This window comes from Sceloporus undulatus, chromosome 7 (genome assembly GCF_019175285.1).
Source record: "Sceloporus undulatus isolate JIND9_A2432 ecotype Alabama chromosome 7, SceUnd_v1.1, whole genome shotgun sequence".
Lineage (NCBI taxonomy): Eukaryota > Metazoa > Chordata > Lepidosauria > Squamata > Phrynosomatidae > Sceloporus > Sceloporus undulatus.
This window is the reverse complement of record NC_056528.1, coordinates 5,902,326-5,923,834: the sequence shown is the minus strand read 5'-3', so window position 1 is coordinate 5,923,834 and position 21,509 is coordinate 5,902,326. Positions and strand designations below refer to the sequence as shown.

Genomic DNA, 21,509 nt, shown 5'->3' with positions numbered 1-21,509 from the left:
GGTCCTATTCTCTGGAGCAATGGATGCAAGCTACAGGAAAAGAGATTCCAGCTCAACATTAGGAGGAACGTCCTGACAGTAAGGGCTGTTCGACAGAGGAACACACTCCTTCCTTGGAGATTATAGTGCAGTCTCCTTCCTTAGAGGTCTTTAAACAGAGGCTGGATGGCCATCTGTCAATGGGGATGCTTTGATGGAGAGTTCCTGCATGGCAGAATGGGGTTGGACTGGATGGCCCTTGGGGTCTCTTCCAACTCTATGATTCTAGGTGTGTGTGTGTGTGTGCTGTAATTGTGAGTCCCTGCATGGCAGAATGGGGTTGGACTGGATGGCCCTTTGGATCCTATGAGTGTAAGGGGACCCAGGTGAGGAATTTCCTGAGAGTAAGGGCTGTTCAACAGTGAAACACACTCTCTCAGAGTGTAATGGAGTCTCCTTCCCTGGAGGTCTTTAAACAGAGGCTGGATGGCCATCTGTCAATGGGGATGCTTTGATGGAGAGTTCCTGCATGGCAGAAGGGGGTTGGGCTGGATCAGGGCCCTTCTTGGGGTCTCTTCCAACTCTAGGATTCTATGATTCTATGCACAGCCAGATGCAGGTCTCTGGGGGAGCCCCCCAATCAGGGCATCCCCTGGTGCAGTCCCCATCCCCTGCACTCCCTGAATGACGTCACTGTTGTGGGGGGGGGAATCCCAATTAGTGGGCGTGAAGGGGCGTGGCCAAAGGGGAGGGGCATAGGTGCACTAGAAAACCCCATTGGCTTTCTGTGGCTCCACTCCCTCCTTTGCCTGCTTCTGAGATCGGAGGCTGGGAAGACAAAGGAGGCTGCCTTTCTTTCCATGGCGATGCGAGGCAGCAGCTGCTGCTCCTGGACCATCTCCATCCTCACCTTCTTCTCCCAGGTAAGTACAGGTATTGGGATGCCTTTGTGTATTGGGGCTATTGTGTGCCTTCCAGCCCTTTTCGGAGTTTTCATGGCAAGATCTGTTCAGAGGGGGGTTGAACCACTGGCATTACCATGAGGCTGAGAGAGTGTGACCTTTCCAGTGGCTTTGCATGGGATTTGAACCCTGGTCTCCCCATGGCTGCAACCACTACTCCACACTGTCTTTTCCTCCCCTTGGTTTAAGGATTGCTTTCCAAACAAAGGAGGAGGGAGGAAGATGGATGGAAAGAGCCCCCATTTGTTCACAATTGGAGGGGAGCGCATGAATAAAATAGATGATAATCGGATTATACGCATTGATAAAAATCAAGACTACAGTAGTTTGATAAAAGGATATGATCAAATATCAGTCTCATACCGGGTCTGATTTCTCCATTGATCAAAGCGCATTGAAAGCATCCGGCAAATAAAGCAGAAATGGCGAGTCATTGCGCGCATGCTTGTCACATGCGACCGTGCAACTAGAGCGATATCGGAAATGCATTGTCGCTGAAATCCCGAGATTAAAAAGATGCGCTTTAATGCTTCTTTGTGACCACTTTAATGGCAGGCGTGGTGCGGCGGCGTGTGAAATCGATGCGCGGAATTGCGCCATATTTCCAGGATATTCACAGGATAAGCGTCCGATCTCCTTCATCGTGTGATAACTCCTCAGATGGATAAAATCCCGGTTCGTTCCAAACGGGGCGGAAATAATCCGGCTTGACACCACTTGAACTCCCATGCTTTGGAATGCTTTTCTTTTTCCTTTTGGTGTTAATATTTCTTTATTGATTCCATTGATAAAACGTGTCATATCTACATAATTTGGAAGTGACTTAAGTTGTTCGTATTTTTATTTGGTGTTCTGAGATTGTTATTCAACCTCTTGGATGAATCCAGACATATAGATGTCGATGTTAAAATGCCATTGTTTTATCTTTATGAAATCAATAAAAATTAAGTTTAAAGGGGGGGGGGGGGGAGTCCTCTTGGGATTGATCCGCATTGCAAAAAAGATCCGGTTTGATACCGCTTTCACTGCCCTGGCTCCATACTATGGCATTCTGGGAATGGTAATTCGCTGTGGCTTTCCATAGCATGGAGCCAGGGCGGTTCAAGGGGTGTCAAACCAGATTGTTGCAGAAGGACTCCAACGCACCAACTGCTGCACCACTCAACCTCCTCTGGCATTACCAACCTCAACTCTCCTATATGATCAAGCTGTTGTCGTTGTTGTGTTGCTGTTGTTGTTGTTGAGTGACTTATTGTGACCCTAAGGCAAGCCTATCCTGGGGTTTTCTTGGCAAGATTTGTTCAGAGGAGGTTTGCCATTGCCATCCTCTGAGGCTGAGAGAGTGTGACTTGACCAAGGTCACCCAGTGGGTTTCCATGGCTGAGCAGAGACTCGAACCTTGATCTCCAGCGTTCATCTCTCACGCCACAACGCCACAATTAATACCACGGTTATAATTCTGGACTAGCGCTTTCCAATCTGGCACCCTCCAGATGTTTTGGATGGCCCCTTCCATCACTTGGAGAAACACTCCTCTAGGTACTTGCCTCTCCTCTCCCTTTTCCATGCAATAAAATACTCCTTTCTTAATTTCCTCCAGGTAGTGCCTTCCTTTGCTGAGAGTCGCTGCACAGGCCAAGAGTAAGTGAAAAAAGGATGTTTGGTGGTGATATATATAAAATGTATATATTATCGATAATATATATAAGTTACACGGGAAAACACGACGGCGATAAATATATAATAGTCCTCAAAGAAATGTCCCTCGGAAAAAGGTGAAACTATGATTTATATAAGGTGAGCTAACTAGGAAGGAATCATTTCCAAGAGGCATCTATTTAAAATATGTATGCATGTATATGTATTTTAACATTATATATATATATATATATATATATATATATATATATATATATATATGAATATCAAAGAGGATGTGTATGAGCCAAATAATGAAACAAAATGACATTCTTGACCATCCGTTTCCTCTTTCTTTGCCTTTGTCTTTAGGTGCGCTCAATCGGGAACCAGCTGGACAAGTTTGTGGTACGTCTGGTAAGTCAACAATAGTCTTGTTTTGAATGCTTTTTATTAGTGTTGTCTTAATACGGTTTTGGCGACACTGTGAACCGTACTGTGACAACAGCTCTTCCTGCAGCTGACCAACCTCCACCTAGTTCTACTACGATAGTAGATACCAGAGTAAGTGTGTGTCGTTTCATGCTTCTGTTTTCACATGGGAGAAAGGGTTCTGAGTTTCTGTTTACTTTTCGGTCATGGCTGGTTAAGATCCTAGTAGCAAAATGACTATCAGACAAGTGCGTGTCTCTCTAAGGGGTTGTTCACACTGTGAAAATAATCCAGGATTAACCCAGGTTGAATCGACATCTTTATCAGTGACTTGGAGGAAAGGATAGAAGGCATGCTTATCAAATTTGCAGGTGTTCGCATGCATCCTGGATGCACCTGGTTACATTTTTGGGGGGTCTTCTTCCAAAAATCTGGAATAATTAATATTGGGTTCCCCCCCCCAAGTTTTTTGTAAAAGATCCACATCGTTGGTAGTGCGAATAACCGATGCGAATGAACCCAGATAAACCCAGGATAAAACGCTGCGTGCCTTGAACTTGTTCCGAATGCATGTCTGAGCTTGCATGTGTGAGCAACCAAACTGCAGAGATGTGCATTGATGCGATTCCATAGTGTGCATAACAAACCCAGAATGTGTAAGTGAGATGATGCACATTGTTGCACTAAGAAAAACCCCCGATGTCTGAGTCCGCAGAGTCAGCCCTGTCTCAGTGGGTTGTGTCACGGCCGCTCAACTTCCATTCATGTAAACGTAATAATGTGCCTCGCCTGGAACATTTGGGTGGGTTTGCCGCGTGACGGTGAATAAGACAAGGGCATCTTGCAAATGTCCTTTTTGCAAGGGCGGATGGCAATCTTGCTTTTTCTTGCTGAGAGATGTTTAACATAGTTGGGGATAAGGAAATAACTCCCTTTCCTTCTCCCTTCCCTCCCTTTGGTGGAATGTCTTGTTGCAAAAGTCCCTTGAGCAGCTGAGGATGTGAGCAAGACCTGCAGTGTCAGCGCAAGATCCCTTGGCCAGTAGTTTGCCATGCGCTTGCATCATTCTCTGGACTGCAAAAGCCATCGAGTGACACACAATTTCATCTTCTAGTACCAAAGACATTATTGTTGGATTAGGCGCAGGGGGCTTTGTTTGGGACTGACAACGTGTTTTTTTTCTTAACCACATATGGCTTTTCTTAATAGGCAACATTTAGCCCTACAGATGTTGATGGATTCCCACTGTCTTGCCTCTTCTGGCTGGGGATGATGGGATGGTGGAGTAATATTATGGGGCATACCACCATATCACATATCCCCATATCACACTGTATACTGAAGAGGGCAATTACGAAAGGTATATTAGCCCAGCCGACGAAATCTCCCCTGCTAAAAAGTTTAAAATGTGTTTTATGCCTTCTAGGTTGGAGATGCATTTTTGCCAGGCCATTTTAGCCCCAGGAGAGGCCATCACTTTACATTGTTGAAATTCATTTTGTCAGTTCTGACCCAGCTTTCTAACCTATTGAGCTCATTTTTGAATTTCGATCCTCTCTTCGGGGGTATTAGCTACTCCTCCTAATTTTGTGTCATCGGCAAATTTGATAAGCATGCCTTCTTCTATTCCTTCCTCCAAGTCATTGATAAAGATGTTGAATAGCACATAACTCTGTGGCACTCCAGTGGTCACTTCTCTCCAAGATGAAGAGGAGACATTGCTGAGCACTCTTTGGGTTCGCCCCATCAACGAACTACAAATTCACCTTATAGTTTCATTGTAGAAACCCTTCTGTTTCTGCAGGCCTTTGAGGGTTCACTGTCCAGAGGAGAATGTTCTTTCATGCGCTGTATTGTTTAGATTTGTTGTTCTTTTTAATGGTTATAAATTTTATTGACAGTTTACATTAGGCCCGCCACATTCGCTGGGGTTAGGGGTTCAGGACCCCCATGAAAGTAGCAAAACTCCAATTAAAAAAGCCTTTTTTATGTAAGAGAACACCTCTCTGGGAATCTTTATGTCCTCCAGTGGAAAGCGACCATAGAATCGCACTGGAGGACCTGCGCATGCCTAGGGCAGTGTTTCTTCTAGCAATCTATAGGTACTCCGGCGCGACTTTATGACCAACCTCTGGCAAAGTTGCACTGGAGGAGGACCTAGAGATTCCTAAGAGAACATATGAATCAAATCTTTGAATAATCCAATCTGCGCAAGTCAAAGCCGCAAATGTGGAGGGCTAGTTGTAATTATATTTTTAACTTTTGTATGATGGATTCCCCCCCCCCCCCAGGCTTTTCCTGCTGACCGTGTTTCTGTTGCTGATGTGCGGCATCGGCGCCAGCTGCGTCAAGTTCTGTTGCCGTACGAAGAGGCCCCCGGTACAGGCGTTTCCTCCCCATGCACACGACCTCACCGTCATCCCCATGGACCATGACAGTACGGCCCACAGCACCATCACCTGTGAGTAGGAGTTGTATCAACAAAATACTGCAAGTCCCAATTTCCAGCTTCCAGAAGTAGAGCTCAGAACTGTTACTGCTTGGGACTACAACGCCCAACAGCTAGATGATTCTGGGACCCAAACCATGTAGGCCTTTAAAGGTAATACTTTGTAGGTTGCCCAGAAACGAATGAAAGAAGAGTAAATTTTAGTAGGTGTTGCTTGCCATACAACCAGGTGCAACCAATTACCTCTTCTACACAACCATTAAAGCTACAGAAGTCCTCTCCAGTTTGCTTTCTGGTTACTCTACTGGTAACAGCAATCGCTTTACGGGTGTTTTAAACAAGTTAGATAATGTTTTGTTTCTGGGGGAAACACCTTCTCTAGCCATTTGTAGGTGCTCCAGCATGATTCAGTAGTCAACCTATGGCAGATGTGGACTATGGAATTGTGCTGGAGGACCTAGAGAGTGATGGTGAACCTTTTAGAGGCTAAGTGCCCAAACTGCAACCCAAAACCCACTTATTTATTGCAAAGTGTCATGTTTCTCTGGCTTTCTAGTAACAAACTCTGGCAAACTCAGTTCTGGATCGATGGCACATGTGCCCACAGAGAGGGCTCTGGGTGCCACCACTTGCACGCGTGCTATAGGTTCGCCATCACTGACCTAGAGATTCCCAGAGAACTTTTCATGTTCTAGATTCCATGTGTCGTCTTATCCCTGCTATAAGTGTGTGTTATACATTGACATATCAGAACAACGGCTTTCTGTGTTGTCTCCTTACAGCCTACAGCTCTTTGCAGTATCCTCAGAGCTTCCCACTGCCTTTGCCCTTTCGTCCGGCAGACCGGAGCATGGGGAGCCCTCCAGCCTACAGCCTCTATGCCATAGAAATGCCACCGTCCTACGACGAGGCTGTTAGGATGGCCAAGCCTTACGTCGGGACTCTGTTTGCGGGCCAGAAAGTGGGTGGCCATGCTCTCGAACCGGCAGCCACAGAGGAAGCAAATGAACCCCAGGCATTGCCTGAGTCATCGCATGGCGGCCCTGAGGAGGTACCAGAAAGACCAGAAGTCCTGGATGCTTCTACGCAAGGGCAGCCACAGCCCTAGTAGCTCCACCGGCCAATGCCTTGGTTGGAAAGAAAATGGAGGAAAGAGAAGGTTGGCTGCATAACTTGGCTAGACTCAAGAGGGAGAGAGTCCTACTTGTCTGACCCATAGCGGCGATCTGTTGCCTAAAAGGAATGCCTCCTGTGGTTTGCGATGACTTTCCATTGGTGTTTCCAATGTACCAATGTACCAGGTTAAAAATAAGACACTCTGTGCATGGGAAATAACTTGGTGTCAGTTGACTTTAGTATGCAGTGTGAAAAGAGATGCTGTGGATTTACATGACAATCCACAGATTGAAGTGAAGAAAAACACTTCATGAAAACTGACTGTGGTGATACGACTAGAAATGGCTGACTGTCGGACCTAAGCTGGCACCAAAAGGAGATGTTTTTTGTCTCGCCGAGGCAGAAAAGAGAGTACCACTTTTGTGTCTCCTTCTTCAGAGAAGAGTGAAGTGTCCAGCAAAGTGCTGAAGAATTGGATTCGTTGCTATGTAACGTCTTAAGGCCATTTTAATCCTCCTTGTTGTATCTATTGATGACTGAGTGTGTGTGTGTGTAGTGTTGGTGGTGTGATACTCATCGAAAGACCAAATTGTGTTTGCAAACAGCTCCTCTCCAAATCAGATGTTTCCCATTGCTAGTTTTTCTTGTTCCCTTCAAAAAAGAAATGGCTGCACCACACTTGAAATGTAAATATATATATGTGTGTGTGTGTGTGTGTCTGAATATAAACACATTGACTCTTGATTTTGGGCATTAACATGACTACAACTGAAAGGCATTTTTAACCCTTTAAGGTTCATGAATGGGGTTTGGTATAAGATTGGATTTAGCAGGTTGTGTAAATGACACAGTGCTATGCTGACTCTGGCTTGGAAGCCCAGGGCTCTACAACCAAGTGGTTAAACCGAGTGTCTAATTAATTCATACAAAAACATGCAGTTAACCAAGAAAGAGCTATGACACATGTGCAAACCCACCCATAAGGAGCAAGTGATGTTTCCAAAACATGTGCATAGCACTTGCCCTTTATGTTTTATTCTTTTGTTATATCAGCAGCACATGTTCAAGATGTTTCGGAACCTGGCTCGGAACGTTTTGCACATGTTTAACATAACTTGAAATCGCTGGGATCTTGTAGCATTTTCCATGCCTGAGCCAACTGTTTTTTCAATGTGGCTCTACCTCCTTTTAGCCTTAGGGTCACATTGTGACTTCCCTCTTCACAAATACAAACCATTATGCAATCCTAAGATTGCTATCTGGGCAGTTCTTTCAGTGTAGTCCTTAGCAATGAGTGGGGAATTGGACTGACTTGAGCGATGGAAGAGTGTGTGCACATGCCACCCATTGCGCAGTTGCTTTTCTAACAGTGCAGTTGGCCAGCCATGGGTTGTAAAACAGCATGGTACTGAGTTTACAGTCTAATACATCTCAGCTTTGTATTTCTTTTCTTTATGTGGCCATAACAAGCGGTAACAAGAGAAAGAGAATTACAGTATGATAGAACTAGATTCTGTGAGCCAGTGCGCCATAGTGGTTTGCGCAGTGGGCTATGGAGATCAGGGTTCGATTCCACCACACTTGGCCATAGAAACCTACTTGGCTGACCTTCAGTGAGTTGCACACTCTCAGCCCCAGAAAACCCTGTGATAGGTTTGCCTTAGGGTTGCCATAAGTTGGATATGACTTGAAGGCACACGACAAGAAGAAGATATACAATGGCCCCTCCATATTCATTTGGGTTAGGGGCACAGGACTCCCACAGAAGTGGGAAAACTGCAAATTAAGAGAATATCTCCTAGGAATCTCTAGGTCAGTGATGGCAAACCTATGGCACGCGTGCCAGAGGTGGCACTCAGAGCCCTCTCTGTGGGCACATGTGCTGTCGTCCCAGCAGAGAGTTTGCCAGAGTTTGTTACTAGAAAGTCAGAGTGACATGGCACTTTGCAATAAATAAGTGGGTTTTGGGTTGCAGTTTGGGCACTCAGCCTCTAAAAGGTTCAACATCACTGCTCTAGGTCCTCCTATGCAATTCTATGGTCCACATCTGCCAGAAGTTAACCATTGAATTGTGCTGGAGGACCTACAAGTGTGTTTGCTAAGAATCTCTAGGTTCTCCGGTGTGACTCTATGGTCGGCTTCCAGAAGAGTGGCTCTAGCGGACCTAGAGAGAACCTACTGATCAAATCCATGAATCACCAGATCAGCAAAAGTCAAAGCCGCAAATGGAGAGGATTGACCAGATTCTCCTCTGCTGCAGTAAGTCAGGTGTGGGAATCATCCTGCCTTTCAGATGTTGTTGGACTGCAAATCCCAGCAGTCCTAGCCAGCATAGTCAGTGGTGGCGCATGCTGGGGGCAGCAGTCCAACAACAGCATGACTCCCACCCCTGCAGTAAGTCCTTTTCTAGTTCCTGCATACGGCAAAAGGACAACGGAGCAAGGAGAAAGGAGTCGTAAATGTTAAACTTAACAGCATTGTACCACTTAACTTGGCATTGCAGGCAAAGGAACCGAACCTTGAGCAAATTTACTCAGGCAAGGGGTGCAGTCTTTGCACAGTGAGAGTGGTGCCAGAAAGTTACAGCCTCTTGGATTACTTCCTAGATAGGAACCACGTTCGGATGAGGAATTTGCTGTCTGTGTGTGAATGAGACCAAGACGTCGCCACTCATTAAAGCTGTCTTTGGACTACTACACCCAGAACCTGGGGTTGTGTTTAAGAAAGTGACATTTCAAGGTGTCAGGTTTAGAAGAGATCTCTTCCCACCAAAGAACCAAGTCCCTGGAGAGGAATTGCAGAGCAGGATTTTGACTGGTGCTCTTTAAAGCCAAGAAGGAAAGTGGGAGGAATGAAATACTGGGCTGAATTCCTGTTTTTATCTTTGCTGTATAGTTTATTATTATATAGCGCTGTCGATTTACACAGCGCTGTGCATACAATCAATTAAAATAGATAAAATAAACCTGATCATGGCGCACGTTCTACAAAATTCTACCAAAGTTTCAATACCACCTTTCGATTTGGTTTGGCTTTGAACCGGAGAGCAGCGCGCAGCTTGGATAGACCTGTGATCTGATCCAAGCGGGATCCTGTGAGGGCTGTGCTTTAGGATGAAGTGCATCCTGCTCTTCCCATGGAATAAAATATGCCCAAATCCTTGGAAGACCAGACAGCACGAAACATTTGCCCGGAATAACTAGGCAAGCCATCTTTTTGCAGCACCTACAACACTCTCCATTTGGATTAAAGCCTCCATCATCCTTGGTCAACTGGCTGGGGATGGTGGACATTTTAGTTGGACTAGCCCAGCCCTGGGTTTTTCTTCCAGCCAACCCAGATTGCATTCCCTTCCATGGCAGGTGTTTCGACATCCTTACTGTTGTCTAAGAATAACATCCATAACCTTTAAGCCAAGCTCGGTGGGTCTTGTGCTCTTCTCTCTTCCTTATGTTTGAATCCTCCCTCTCCCTTGGGCAGCCTGGGTTTCATAAGCATGTGAGCATGTGGGCGTGTGATACTCTTCGCCCTTCCAAAGTCAACCCAGCAATTTCCAGGGTTGTCATCAGCTGGTCAGCCTGGTCCAAGCAAAACACCCGCTGGCATCTTCCAGGGCTTGGAGGGGCTGGCATTGCAACCCTCCATCTACTCAAACCTCTCCTTTGCCCTCATCCGAAGTGTCCCTTTTTCAGCTCTCTCACTTGGTGACACGCCTCTGTCTTCCCTGTAGTATTGTCATATATGTCTGTATGTATTTTTTAAAAGTGCAAAGAAGATCCTAGCACTTATAAGCATTTTTTATATATATTACTCTCCCAAGCCATGCAGAAAAGGAAGAGTTGGCCAGGAGCAAAATGCTCCTCTTGGTGTTGTGATGGCTAGTAGGACAACTGAAAATGGCACATGAATCAGTGCAGGCTTTTGAGATCTTCGGAGCGCTTCTCAAGCAAAATGTTGCACAAAGCAGTCCGGGAAAGCGCTTGTTGGTGGTATGTACCACGTCTATATTTTCCTTGAACGTCCTAAACTTTGCAGCGCTCCAAAGATCTCAAAAGCCTGCACTGATTCATGTGCCATTTTCAGTTGCCCTAGTAGCCATCACAACACTGAGAGGAGCATTTTGCTCCTGGCCAACTCTTCCTTTGCGGTTAGGACATCTGGTCAACCTGGCTTTGACTAACAACAGCAAAGGTGTGCATTTGTGTTCCCTTCCAGTCACAAGTAACTTTTCCATCACTCCTTGCTCTGCCAAAATCTCCCTTTTCCTCTCTTTCATTGACACTTGGAGCAGAGATGTTTCTTTCATTAAACCTTTATTAATGGAGCTCTTCAGCAACGGTAAAATGGTTCTACTGCCAGTGTTACATTGTTCAGAATGATGGTATATAATCCGATCATTTACACTCACATTATTTGGGTGCCAAAAGAAACAAGGAGCGTCTCTTCCAAGGAACCCGAGAAGTGAGGACTTTCTTCTTGAAGCTGAGTCTGGATTTCATGACCAATCTGCAATTCCCAACTGAGAGGAAACCAACTTAGATCTGTACTATAGGGATATGCTGAGAACATTTTCCACCATCGCTTGGAATATTGCTTTTTGAAAGTCACCTTAAAACAAATAAAATTGTTTGGAACTGCTACCATTCATGTTACTAAGTTTGTCAACGCAACTCATTGCATTACGCCTTAATACATTACATAGCTTTGCTTGCACTGTCTTTCAGCAGGGATGCTGACGTTCGATAGCATTACTTTATTATCTCTAAACACCAGAAAGATGACCTATTTTGTGCATTTACATTCCAAGGAGAAAAACAGGGTGATGCGTCAAGAGAACCTTTGTCAATCATTCCTTTCTTCCAGGGAGACTTATTGGGTCAGTTTAAAAGATTCGCCGGTCATCATCGCCACAAATTCTAGAGAAGTGAAACATAGAAATGTAGAGGCATCCATATACAAACAAGGAGAAAGCAGAATCACTCCTTTTTAATCTCTCTTTCGCTCCCTCTCTTCCCACCTCCTCCAAGTTGGCATTCTCCAAATATATATATTAGACTGCATCTCCCATTATTTCCACCAGTATGGCACACCATACACCTGGAAGGCACTAAAGAAGTTATGGCTGATCTAATAATAATAATAATAATAATAATAATAATAATAATAATAATAATACATTTTATTTTTACCTTGCCTCCCCCGCTGGATGGAGGCAGCTTACATTCAGAATAAAATACAATATAAAATACATCATACAGTTATAAAAATATATCCCATTATTGCCTCCATCCCTCCTTCCCACCATACCCCAGAATGGGCTACCTTCTTTCTCTACTGGGCACTTTTCTGTTGGACTGCAATTCCCATCATCCTTGTCCACTAGGCAAAGTGGCTAAAACTGGGATGCAGTGGGCCCTTGGTTTAGTTCCAGCAAGACATGTATTAAAAACCGGGCGTTTGCCAGAGTTTATTACTAGAAAGCCAGAGGGACATGGCACTTTGCAATAAATAGGTAGATGTTGGGTTGCAGTTTGGGCACTTGGCCTTGAAAAGGTTCACCATCACTACCCTAGGCCCCAAAACTGTGAAAGTCCCAGGTAAAAGCAGGACATGGCAACCCTACCCCCATGGATACCAAAATCTGTGGATGCTCAAGTCCTATGAAATATAATGGTGTAGTAAAAATATGGTGTCCCTTATTTAAAAAATGGCAAAATCAAAGATGCTTTTTGGAATATATATATATGTGTGTGTGTGTGTGTGTGAAATATTTTCAAGTCGTGGATAAAAATCTATGGATATAGAGGGCTGACTGTATACTAGAATCTGGACATTGCCTTATCCTGCCATCCACTGGAAAGTCTGCAATGGTGCATCCTGCATATTCGGGTGACACTTTATGGCTCTCCAGATTCTGTTGGACTGCAACTCCCATCTGTTTTCACCAATGGCTAGGTGATCTAGGACCGAGAAGAGCGGTCTAACAAGCAAAGCTTGAATGCTGTAGTCCATCAACTCAGCTGAAGAAGTGGATTGAAATCTACAAAAGCTCATGTTAACAGTGACATTGGGGTTCTCTAATGCATCAGTGGAAAGGGATTTGGTAGAGAAATGACTGTGCAGCAGGAGGAATACCGGGGAAGGGGTTCTGGGAGCTGTAGCCCAAGAAAGTAATGTTTCCCAGTCTTGGTTGCACACTTTGGAGCGTCAGCCATGCTCGCATCAGCCCCCATATCCGCAAAAGACATCCTTGAATGGAATTGCAGTCCCAGTACCTTCATAATCAATGGTCCCGTCCCCATCCTTGTCGGCTTCTTTCATCATGAGCTCAGCTTCATGTTCATCCAGTGGCTCTCCAGCGTTTGTCAGCACATATCTGAAAAGGCAGAAACATCACAGATGCTGGCGAAACGTCAGGAAGAAACTCTTCTCGAACATGACCACATGGCCCAAAAAACCCACAAAAAACTATGGATGCCGGCCATGAAAGCCTTCGACTTCACATTCCGAATAATGAGTATCCCCTTTTCTCCATCTGCACTGTTTTGTGCACACCTTCTGAGCATGCAAGTAATATCTGGAGACAGGGCATGCCTAAAGATTTGGTCTAATAGATCAGGACCTATCTGGAAACCATGCCCTATGAGGATCAACCTAGGGAGCTAGGTGTGTTTAGCCTGGAGAAGAGGATATTAAGGAATGGTAGGATAGCCCTGTTTAAAGATTTGAGTGCTATGGATGCCTTGCATATTTCGATATGTCTTTTGCTACTTACTTCAGCGTGTTCCACTCAATGTAACCTTTGTGCTCTTGGTCGAAGACTTTGAAGGCCGCTCTCAGCTCTTCGTCCTGGTTTTTGGCTTTTTCGTGGTAGATCCCCATCAAAACTAGGAATCCGTCGCAGTTGAAGGTGCCTTTATCTGAGGGGAAATGGGGGAAATGAAAGAGGGATCGCCAGGTGAGGTTGCCAGAATGAAAACAGGTTGGTTCTACTGCTCACCTCTATGTATGAAAATGGAGATGCGGAGATACCATTTTGTCTTTTGCTTTGGGCAGCAAAATGTCTTTGAGTTTGCCCTTCGTAATAGGACTGCCGGAGTAAAAACTGGAGATGGTTCCTGTGCCTTTAATGCTTGTTTAGAAGAGGGGATTTCGGCAGGTAACAGGCAGCAGCTACTGAAAGTCCCTCTTCTACACAACCATGAAAGGCACAGGAACCATCTCCATCTTTTACCCTGGCATTCCTATTACCATTAATACATTGGGCTACCTGAAGCCAAAGACAAGATGGTACCTCTTCATCTCCATTTTTGGCAATAGAACAGGGTCTCCCTGTTAGGTCCTTTGACCCCTTCATATTTCGATATCAACTTCATATTAAAGGGAGTTGTGGATGTTAACGGTGACTAAATTGGAATGAGCTAGGATTGTCCTAAGGCATGCAACTGGCCATAGACCAGCTGAGGCCAGCCATGGGACAATCTGAGCACTCATTTCAACAGATCCCACAAAGACATCAGCATAAGTCAAAGCTGCAAATGTGGAGGGATGGGTGTCGTCAGAAAGCCTAAGAATATCTACCCAGAAATAAGCCCTGTAAGATTTTAATAGCCTTTCTCCCAAGTGAATAAGATTGCTGGGACTTGCTCCCATCAGTTTTTGCTTTGGTTGAGAGTTCCTGCATGGCAGAATGGGGTTGGGCTGGATGGCCCTTGGGGTTTCTTCCAACTCTATGATTCCCCACCTCTGATGTATGCTCTCCATAGGGCTTCCTCAACTTGGTCCTGGGCCAGACCCCTTTCTAAGGAGCCAAGGCACAAGGGCAGGAAGGTCGGAGGACTGTCTTACTGTCTTTGTCGACGTCCTTTGCCATCGTCACCAGTTCCCTCTTGGTGGGATTGATGCCGATCAAACTCATGAGCCGCTCCAGCTCTGACGTCTTCACCAAGCCATTCCCCTCTTCGTCGAACATCTCAAAGATCCCCTTGTACTCCGTGATCTGCTCTGCTGTTAGCGTTTGGGTCTGCAGAAGAAGGGGATGCATTAAAGGGGCTCAGGAAAGGGCAACCCAAGTGTCTATGTGGATGGCTCCTGCTGTTTTGTTCCATGCACGCTTATGAAAATTGGGGTTTTGTAGCTTGGAGAAAAGGTGACTAAGAAGTGGAATCACCATATCTTGTCTGATTTTGGAAGCAAAGCAGGGTCAGGACTGGTTAGTAATTGGAAGGAAGGCTCCATTTCAGAGGAACATCATGGCAAGCCACCTATGCATATTGTTTGACTAAAGGAAACATTACCACTATAGGTCAACAAGCCACATATTTTGCTTTCTAGGGCAGTCGTACATGGGGACATGATCAATGACTTCCTAATATCATTTATACCTTTACTCCAGATTTGTCCCAAAACTGAAATTCAAGGCAGCTAAACAGGTCCAGATAACATATCAAAAGTGAGTGGAATAAGTCTCCTCATGCAGACGGATTAACTTTAACTAGATTTAATATGTAATACGCTGTTTTTAACCCGCCTTCATTCCCCATGAGAAGGCGGACTATACATTATTATCATTATCATTATCATTATTATTATTATATACAAAATGTACACAATGAAGCATTTGTAGGATAAAACGTGCACAACCATATGTATATGTACAAACCGGCACACTTTAGAATAAAATGCATGTATGCAAAAGGAGCTTGGAGAAAGTATTTAAAAACAGATACAGTACTTGAATGCAGTTTTCCTCTTTATAACAATTGATTTCAGATTGATCCAGAAATTTGGACAGCAGAAAGCTAGGCCTGAACCTATGCAAAAGTCACAGGGACTCGGAACGGACTTGATCCACTCATCCATCTACAATAGGAGCAAGACAAGGAGGTCTCAAAGAATAGCAAGTCGGAGCTATTGGGGACTCACCATTTTCTTGGGCTGCGAGAAGAGACCCTTGGGTTTGCTGGTTGCAGAGTCGTGTGAAAGGATAGGAAAGACAGTGGAGACAGTCTCTTTTACGGCTGGAAAGAGAGAGCTCAGCGTTTCAGAAGACCCCAGAGGGAACAAAAATCTTGGCAACCTTTTATGGAAGCCAAATCGGAGCGCCTTATTTTTGGACACTTCTTACCTCCGAAGGTCCAACCTAAGACACTTTGATGACAAATAGCACACCCTCCAGCCAGACTCAATTGCTTTCTCTTGGGTCGGACCTTTTGCTTTGCTAGGCTTATCCGCTTTCATTTGGACTGTCTGCTCTAATTTGTCTATATTAGCTTAGAAAGCTACCTTTTTTTGGATGGATGCTGGGTCGATATTCTGGAAGTTTCCATTCAGAAGGCAATATGTTATAGCGGTTTGAACGTTAGACTAGACCAGGGAGTTTATCCTGTGAGTATCCCGGAAAAGTCGTGGAATGATGCTTCACGGTTTCGCACTCCGCCGCACAAAACCCGCCATTAAAGCGATCACAAAGAAGCATTAACGCGCACCTTTTTACTTTGTCCTAAAACGGCAGCTATGTTCTTGCTGCATTCTCTGAACTGTATGTTTCTCTAATCCCTTTGTCATCAAAAAAGACCCCTTGGAGATAGGGAAAGCTTTTCCATCTGCTTATTTCCACACAACTAGGATATACGTCATAGCACTGTTCATGTGAGCAGAAAATAGCACAGCGCAGCCCTATGCATGCTTGGCTTGCGGGATTCAATTTGACTATGGCCCCATAGAGACAGGCCAAAATAAAGCTGATTCGGGTCACTTTGGAGGTATGCTGTTTAAATGATGCATGCGTCCGAAGAGTCTGGAAGCTGCGCCAAAGCTGCGCTCCAGTCCATAGGAGTGGAGTGTGGCTTTGGCATGGCTTCTGGCCTCACTGAAAACTGTGAATACTCAAGTCCCATTAAATACAATTGCCCTATGACATGTTGTCCCTAATATAAAATGGCAAAATCAAAGTTCAGTTTTTGGAATTTCTAAAACTATTTCCAAGTCGCGGAAGGATCTGTGGATATGGAGGGCTGGCTGTACATGTTCAAAGCATGGATCTTGTCCTCTTGACTCCCCTCTGCAGAAAGTGTCTTGAATGGGCTCCAAAAGGGTCTCCCCTTTAACTTAAAGGAAGGCGCGAAATGATACGGTTTGCAACTGAGCAGCTGTTGTTGCCCCTTCAGGATTTCTCATCGTGCCAAGCAGTTGGCAGTCCCCAAGAGCAAAGCCTTTTTGAGTTGCACTCCAAATAAGGGCAGCTGTCAGAGGGCAAATGTATTTAGGATATTGTCAAGGGGATTGCAAGCGACAAGTGATGAGCAGCGCATAGCTTACCCATGCTTGGCCTAAGGGGAAGGAATGCGGAGGATGCACACTGGGCAGGAATGCCAACAGCTAATAGGTACCTTGCAGTGTTGGCGCTGTGGATCATTCATGTGGGAGAATAGCGCACAACAAGCCCATCCCCTCTGAAATGTGGCAGTCAAAGAATCATAGAGTATATGTGTATGTGTGTATATACACCAGACGTATATGTATGTGTGTGTGTGTGTGTGTGTGTGTACACACACAGCAGAAGTATGTATTTGTGTATATATGTGTGTGTGTGTTTATATACATGTATATATATATATACACACACACACAGAGACACACACACACGGAAGTGCCAAGCGCAGAAGCATCCCTGGCTTGACAAAGCCAAGGGCCCTTTGTTTCCTCATCCTCTGTCCAGCTGTAAGGCTTTCCAGCAGCTTTCCAAAGGGTAGATATGTATGTGTATGGGGCCTCTATAATGCTGGGGTGCGATGTATCCCCACAAGACAGAAGGGGCTTGGACCGGAGGGGGGAGGGATTTGGGGGACCCTTTGCCTTAATGTATCTGAAGGGGTTTTCTAAAGGAATCAGGTGTCCTTCTCCCTGGATCTCTCTCTCTCTCTCTCTCTCTTTAGTTCGCTCTCTTGCTCGACTTTTGTGCCTCTCTCTCTCCTTAAGTCTATCCAAAGGAGTTTGGAGGAAGCTCAAAGAGGTTGCAGTGCTCTAAAATGGCCACTAGATGGCAGCCGTGTATTAGGAATGTTCTCTATGAGCCAGAACTTGATCAAACCGAAGTCTATGGAGACTCAGGTGTTGGTGATGATGAGGATGATCATGGTTGCATCAAATGCACCTGGATGCCTTCTTCCTCTCTCCTTTGCCCAGAGCCTCCCTTCTCCAAACCAAACCCTTGAGGCCAGCAATACTTGGCATTTCCAAAAGTTAAGACCCCCTCCCTTCTCTCTCTCTTTTTATCAATTAAAAGGTGTATGCTTAATTATTATTGTGATTATTATTATTATTATTATTCAGAAAACATTCAAGGGTAGCTGTGGATCCCAAAAGTCACAATGCTCAAGTCCCATTCAATGCAAGGGAGGAGTCAAAGGGTTGGTGGGAGTTGCAGTCCAACGACTTAGAACAGGCCCTTCATGGACCCAAAAACCTATGGATGCTCTAGTCTCATTAAGTGCAATGGAGGAGTCAAAGGGGACCCTATGGCCCTTTAAGACTGCAGTCCCCATCATCCCTTCCCAGGATGCTGGGAGTTGGAATCCAGGGATTTCAAAATGTCCTCCATTCTGACATCTGGCCGTAACTCGGTCTCAGTCTCAAGAAGGCGGCTTTGGGGGGCCCTTGATAACAGTGGGATGCTATGTATCCCCACAAGACATAAGGCGCTTGGACCAGGGGGGACTTTGGGGGGCACTGTTTATATAGATATAAATTGTGTGTGCATGTGTAGATATATATGTATGTGTGTGCATATATACATGTGTATGTATATAGACGTATGTGTGTATATGTGTGTGTTCATGTGAGTGATGGGAATTGTAGTCCCAAATTCAGTCCCTGCACTAGCGAAGGGCGCCACCGCTTTGTCGGGGATGCTTTGATGGAGAGTTCCTGCATGGCAGAATGGGGTTGGACTGGATGGCCCTTGAAGTCTCTCCCAACGCTATGATTTTAATGATTCTACGATTTGCTCATGTTCTGGTTTTCTCAGACTGGGAAGAAACTACAGCCAGCCACAAGTTCCTGATCCATAAATTCAACCACCAAAAAAGCAAAGCTTGGTTTTGCCATTTTATTTAAGGGGACTCTATGTTACACAGAAGCCACTGATGGGACTTGAGCATCCATGGATTTTAGTGTCCTGAAACCAAACCCCAGCAGGTACCACTGTCCAGTCCTTTTCCTCTTTGCCCATGTGATGAACGGGGCTATTGTTACCTCCATATTCAATGCTAGAACCAGCAAGATGGGCGGCAGGCTCTATGTGTGAGAAAGAGTGCGCGCGCATTTGTTTGTGGTTTGGTTTTGCTTAGTGTTTTGTTGGCGCTTGTGGGTTGCTTTTCTGCTCCTGCTATTTATTTTAATTGCTTCTGAGATGGAAGTCTAAAGCTTGCTCCTGCTGGCAAAGCTCCCATCTGCTCTGCGTCTCCCAAGCATGCGCCACAACTGCAACGCCCTTGCTGCGATTTCTGCCAAGGGAGATGTCGGAATAAAATTGTGGCTGTATAGAGAAATGGATGATGGCTCCTCTGTGTGCGTATGTGTGTGTATGTGTGTGTGTGCGAATACACACAGGTGCAGACTTCCTTCTTGCCAGCAGTCTAATAATAGCATTCCCTTTTGTGTACAGCTTTTCTTTTCCATAGGCAACATCTCTTTGGCCTGGCTCACTTCTGGCTCAGCTGGTTAGAAATGTTCACTCATTGGGGCTTCGGAAGATGGGCCCGTGCGGATAGGCCGAAATAAAGCTGCTTTGAGTCACTTTGGAAGCATGCTTTTTAAATGATGCACGCATCTTAAGAGGCTGGGAGCCATGCCAAAGCCGTGCTCCAGTCCTAAGGACTGGCACACTGCTTTGGTGTGGCTTCTGGCCTTTTAGGACGCATGCATCATTTAAAAAGCATACCTCCAAAGTGATCCGAAGCAGCTTTATTTTGGCCTGTCTGTACGGGCCCAAGGTTTGCTTTTGTTTTGCTATTTGATCTAAGGAACACAATTTTACTACTCCGTTGTATTTAATGAGACTTGAGCATCCCTGGATTTTGCATAGATGCGACTTAGAGCTACTGCATCCCTCTCTGCAAGAGATGGAGGTTCAAAACACACTGCAGCAATAGTCCAGCTTGAGGCTGCTTTAACTGACTTGGCTCAAGGCTAGGGGATTCTGGGGGCTGTAGTTGTGGTGAGACATTTAGCCTTCTCTGTTAAAGCACCGGTGCCACAAAAAAATAAACTACAATCCCCATGATTCCCTAGTACTGAGCCAAGGCAGTTAAAGCAGTCTCAAAGCGAATTGTTGGGTTGCTGCAGTGTGTTTTGGACTGGAGTTTTCATGCAGGTCAACGAGGATCCCGTCCAAATCAGTCCAATACAATAAAGCTCAGAGGGTGGCAAGAAAGTGTAGGTCATGTCTCTCTAGGGAGATCTGAATGACCCCAATATTGACACCTTTCGAGCACTAAAAATGTGGTGGAGACTCCGTTCACGGATCCGATCCCATTCCAAGGGAGCCTTTCTTTCTCTATATAGCTCTCTCTCTCCTTTCGCACTAGCAGTGTCTTCCAAACCTGTAGCAGGGTGGCCAGGTGTCCTCCTTTTCCAGGACGCGGCCTACCTGTCAACCTTCAGTCCAGGAAGAATGTCATACATTTGACGGTGCCTTGTCCTCCTTTGCGGTTACGACATCTGGTCACCCTGCCTAGCGGTTGTATTTTCAGGAGGTGAAGTCCACTTTCATCAGCTTCATCCCATGTACCTTAAAGTGCCATCATCATCATCATTATTATTATTATTATTATTATTATTATTATTTATAGCACCCTAAGTTTGCATGGAGCTTTCCAGAGGCAGTCCGACCCATTCTATGAGCATCTTCACTAGACTTTGCTTTCATGACCGCTTGCGTTCTGCAGTTGGTCTTTTCATTGTTGGATTTTGTTTTCTAGATGCTGGTTTTATCGTTCCACGTGTGGTTTCTGTGGGCCGGTCTGGAAATGTTTTGTGCACATTGAAAGGGAGGTTATTATTATTATTATGTATGTGTGTGTATAGTCATGGAAACAGTTCAGCACACTCCTGTTATGTCTTTCGTTTTCCAGGAGATGGCACCCAGAGGTACCAAGTTGCTCTCTTGGCTCTGCATTCAATAAATGTTTCATAAAAGATGAACACTCCACCCACAATAGTGCTTACTGCCTTACTCTATCTAGCAAGATGGCCATCCCTTCCCATTCCCAACTTGGTAAGAAACAGAGGACTATGCAATAATACAGAACTGGGGGCATACTCATCACATTTGCAGATGACACCAAATTAGGAGGAATAGCTAATACTGTACTCCAGAGGACAGGATCAAAATTCAAAATGGCCTGAATAGACTAGAAAGCTGGGCCACAGCTAACAAAATGAAATTCAACACGGAGAAATGTAAGGTACTGCACTTAGGGAGGAAAAATGAAATGCACAGATATAGGATGGGAGACACATTGCTGAATGAAACTACGTGTGAAAGGGATCTAAGAGTCCAAGTAGACCACAAGTTGAACATGAGTCAACAGTGCGATGCAGCAGCTAAAAAGGCCAATGCGATAGAAGTATAGTGACTAGATCAAGAGAAGTAATAGTGCCACTCTATTCTGCTTTGATCAGGCCCCACCTGGAATACTGTGTCCAGTTCTGGGCACTACGATTCAAAAAGGACATTGAGAAACTGGAGTATGTCCAAAGGAAGGGTCTGGAAGCCATGCCCTACGAGGAACAACTTAGGGAGCTGGGGATGTTTAGCCTGGAGAAGAGAAGGTTAAGAGGTGATATGAGAGCCCTGTTTAAATATTTGAAGGGATGTCATATTGAGGAGGGAGCAAGCTTGTTTTCTGCTGCTCCAGAGAACAGGACCC

The 21,509-nt window shown here is 45.1% G+C and overlaps 2 protein-coding genes across 3 annotated transcripts in view; one reads left to right on the top strand and one right to left on the bottom strand.

Annotated features, from left to right (window-relative positions):
* TMEM52 (transmembrane protein 52) overlaps positions 1 to 8,202 on the top strand; it is a 9,446-nt gene extending 1,244 nt beyond the window's left edge. Inside the window, exons 1-5 of one of the 2 annotated variants that reach the window (XM_042479431.1) lie at positions 800 to 902; positions 2,542 to 2,582; positions 2,952 to 2,996; positions 5,303 to 5,472; positions 6,243 to 8,202. In XM_042479431.1, coding sequence (XP_042335365.1) covers positions 840 to 902; positions 2,542 to 2,582; positions 2,952 to 2,996; positions 5,303 to 5,472; positions 6,243 to 6,568 — 645 coding nt within the window. In that variant the 5' untranslated portion in view covers positions 800 to 839 and the 3' untranslated portion in view covers positions 6,569 to 8,202. Of the gene's footprint in view, positions 1 to 799; positions 903 to 2,541; positions 2,583 to 2,951; positions 2,997 to 5,302; positions 5,473 to 6,242 lie in introns of those variants that run through there. The other variant, XM_042479432.1, reaches the window with a different exon arrangement.
* A 575-nt stretch (positions 8,203 to 8,777) lies between these two features.
* CALML6 (calmodulin like 6) lies at positions 8,778 to 15,554 on the bottom strand. Its single transcript, XM_042479571.1, has 5 exons — positions 15,502 to 15,554; positions 14,425 to 14,599; positions 13,352 to 13,496; positions 12,852 to 12,952; positions 8,778 to 11,492 (listed from the first exon to the last, which is right to left on the bottom strand). The coding sequence occupies exons 1-5, from the start codon at positions 15,502 to 15,504 to the stop codon at positions 11,446 to 11,448; spliced, it is 471 nt and encodes a 156-aa protein (XP_042335505.1). The 5' UTR covers positions 15,505 to 15,554; the 3' UTR covers positions 8,778 to 11,445.
* Between the last annotated feature and the right edge of the window lie 5,955 nt (positions 15,555 to 21,509).

Coding starts and splice junctions, on each gene's coding strand:
- CALML6 (XM_042479571.1), bottom strand. Junction 13,497..14,424: donor AAAGGACGTCGACAAAGACA/GTAAGACAGTCC, acceptor ATTTCCCCTCAG/ATAAAGGCACCTTCAACTGC. Junction 12,953..13,351: donor ATTGAGTGGAACACGCTGAA/GTAAGTAGCAAA, acceptor CTGCCTTTTCAG/ATATGTGCTGACAAACGCTG.